The 2500-nt window shown below is 42.6% G+C and overlaps 1 protein-coding gene and 1 long non-coding RNA gene across 2 annotated transcripts in view; one reads left to right on the top strand and one right to left on the bottom strand.

The window, feature by feature from the left end:
• Positions 1 to 2500, top strand: part of LOC123500918 — a 22486-nt gene that overhangs the window by 1819 nt on the left and 18167 nt on the right. The window lies entirely within an intron of this gene.
• Positions 1787 to 2500, bottom strand: part of LOC123500775 (potassium channel subfamily K member 5-like) — a 49037-nt gene continuing 48323 nt past the window's right edge. Inside the window, 1 exon segment of the mRNA XM_045249396.1 lies at positions 1787 to 2296. Coding sequence (XP_045105331.1) covers positions 1794 to 2296 — 503 coding nt within the window. The 3' untranslated portion in view covers positions 1787 to 1793.

Raw genomic sequence — 2500 nt, 5'->3', positions numbered from 1 at the left:
CCAACACACTAACACACTAACAAACACAGATCCCATTTTCTTTGTAGAGTCAATGAAAACGGACAAACATTTCTCACTGGTATAATTAACTTATTTTCTTGGTTTTCTTTATTTTTGTGGATAATTTACCGGTTTTATTTTCTTATTTTTTATTTTTCTAGATAATTTACCGGTTTTATTTTGTATTTCTTTATTTTTGTGGATAATTTACCGGTTTTTTTTCTTGTATTTTTTTCTGAATAATTTACCGGTTTTATTTTCTTTATCTTTTTCTGGATAATTTACCGGTTTTTTCTCTTTTTTCTGTATAATTTACCGGTTTATTTTATTTTTTATTTTTCTAGATAATTTACCGGTTTTTTCTCTTTTTTCTGTATAATTTACCGGTTTTATTTATTTATTTATTTATTTCCTCGTGAAGTGTTTCATTTATACACCATTGAAACTCGTCCATATTCTTCCACTCATGAAAACATCCTTCAAAACTTCCACTACAGCCTGCCACATCAAACTTCCACTCATAAACATCCCACATCTTCCACTACAGTTCATCAGACCATCATTCATACACCTCAAAAACTCATCCACATTCTTCCACACATGAGAACACCATTGAAAACTTCCACTACAGCCTGTCACATCCACTTCCACTGAAAAACAAAATTGAAACTTCCACTACAGCCTGTCACATCAAACTTCCACTCATAAACATCCCACATCTTCCACTACAGCCTGTCACATCCACTTCCACTCAAACCACCACTGAAGACCTCCACTTTCTTCCACTAAAGCTTATCAAACCATCACTCATTAACCATTGAAAATATCCACCTATTTCCACTACACTCATGAAATCCCCATTAAACACATCTAACTTCCACGCTAACTTGCCAAACACACTTTCTCTCACGTAACACCATTGAAAACCACAAACAACTGCCATGAAACACTATTAACCCCTTCAGTACTGGGGCATATTTTTACCTTGAGATTTGTGTACCATTAGATCGTTTTATTGACATTAGGAAGGGTCTATGGAGGTCAGAAGATTAATGGCCACAGTCTTCACTATTTTAATCCCCCACATGAGTTTCTGAAGCTGTACAAAATCACCAAATAGTCACCAGAGTGAATATGGAAACGCGTCATGGTACTGAAGGGGTTAAAGGCTTCCACCACTTTCCACTTTAGCCTTCCACACCAACACCATTAAAACACCATTAAAAACGCCATTAAAAACACCAACCAAGAGATTCCACTACAGCCTGCCAAACCCTCTTCAACTTGTATAAACACCATTGAAAAGCACCAACAACTTCCCCTACACAAATTAAAAACCACACCCCCACCACCACCACCACCACCACCACCACCACCACCACCATTGAGTTGCCTTTAAGAAGTGGTCAGGATGTGCAAAATGTTTCAGTGTGTTTCAGAATCTTTCGTATCTCAATTAAGAATAAAGTAAAGGAGAGGAAGATAGGAGGAGGAGGAGGAGGAGGAGGAGGAGGAGAAGGAAGAGAAGGAGGAGGAAGAAGAAGGAGGAGGAGGAGGAGGAGAATGAAAACAATAATAAGACAGTATTCTCTCTCTCTCTCTCTCTCTCTCTCTCTCTCTCTCTCTCTCTCTCTCTCTCTCTCTCTCTCTCTCTCTCTCTCTCTCTCTCTCTCTCTCTCTCTCTCTCTCTCTCTCTCTCTCTCTCTCTCTCTCCCTTGACGTGTATACAGCTGCGAGAGGAAGAAGAAGAAGAAGAAGAAGAAGAAGAAGAAGACAAACACACATCCTCCACTTTAACTAAACATTCCTCCTCTCTTTCCTTTCTCCACATCACTTCTCTTCACCTCCTCCTCTTCCTCATCCTCTTCATCGTCTTCCTCTTCCTCATCATCCTCCTCCTCCTCAATGTCGTCCTTCCTTGCCCTAATGAGAGGCAGGTAATCAGGCTGGTCGCAGGATGTCACGGTGGAGAGAGGGGAGGAGGGGGAGGAGGGGGTAGAGGAGGTCATTCCATCCTCTAGGACTCCCTGTAGGACCCCCTCCAGTGCCCCTCCTCCTACCTGATCCTCCACGGACTTGATTAGGCTGACCAGCGCAAGGACTTCCCTCAGTGGTAATGTGACTTCAGGTTTCTTCACTTCCTCCTGGGTTAAGAGGTCCTGCAGGGCGCTGGACGAGGGGTGAGGGGAGGTAGCCATGAAGGATCTGATGGAGGGGATTGCTTCTCCCCTCACTGCCACCCTCACGTCCAGCAGCTGTGTTAGGGTGATGGGTGCCACTCTGCTCTCCCGCCGACCTGAGGGGAAAATGAGGGTTTGTTTATATATGAGAGGGGAAATTACGGTTTATGTTGAAAATAACGTTAAAATAATGTCTAATGTGGAAAAAGTCTTAAGTGAAGGCTCCGTATACACGCTGGCAGAACAGTCTGCCTGACAGTCTGCGGAGTGTCACCCACACACACACACACTTGCCACGGTGTGAAGGCACGGCTCAGTTG

The sequence above is a fragment of the Portunus trituberculatus genome, chromosome 8 (assembly GCF_017591435.1).
Source record: "Portunus trituberculatus isolate SZX2019 chromosome 8, ASM1759143v1, whole genome shotgun sequence".
NCBI classification, from domain to species: Eukaryota; Metazoa; Arthropoda; class Malacostraca; order Decapoda; family Portunidae; genus Portunus; species Portunus trituberculatus.
Note: the sequence above shows the minus strand (reverse complement) of the source record. Positions and strands in the feature narration are given on the sequence as shown.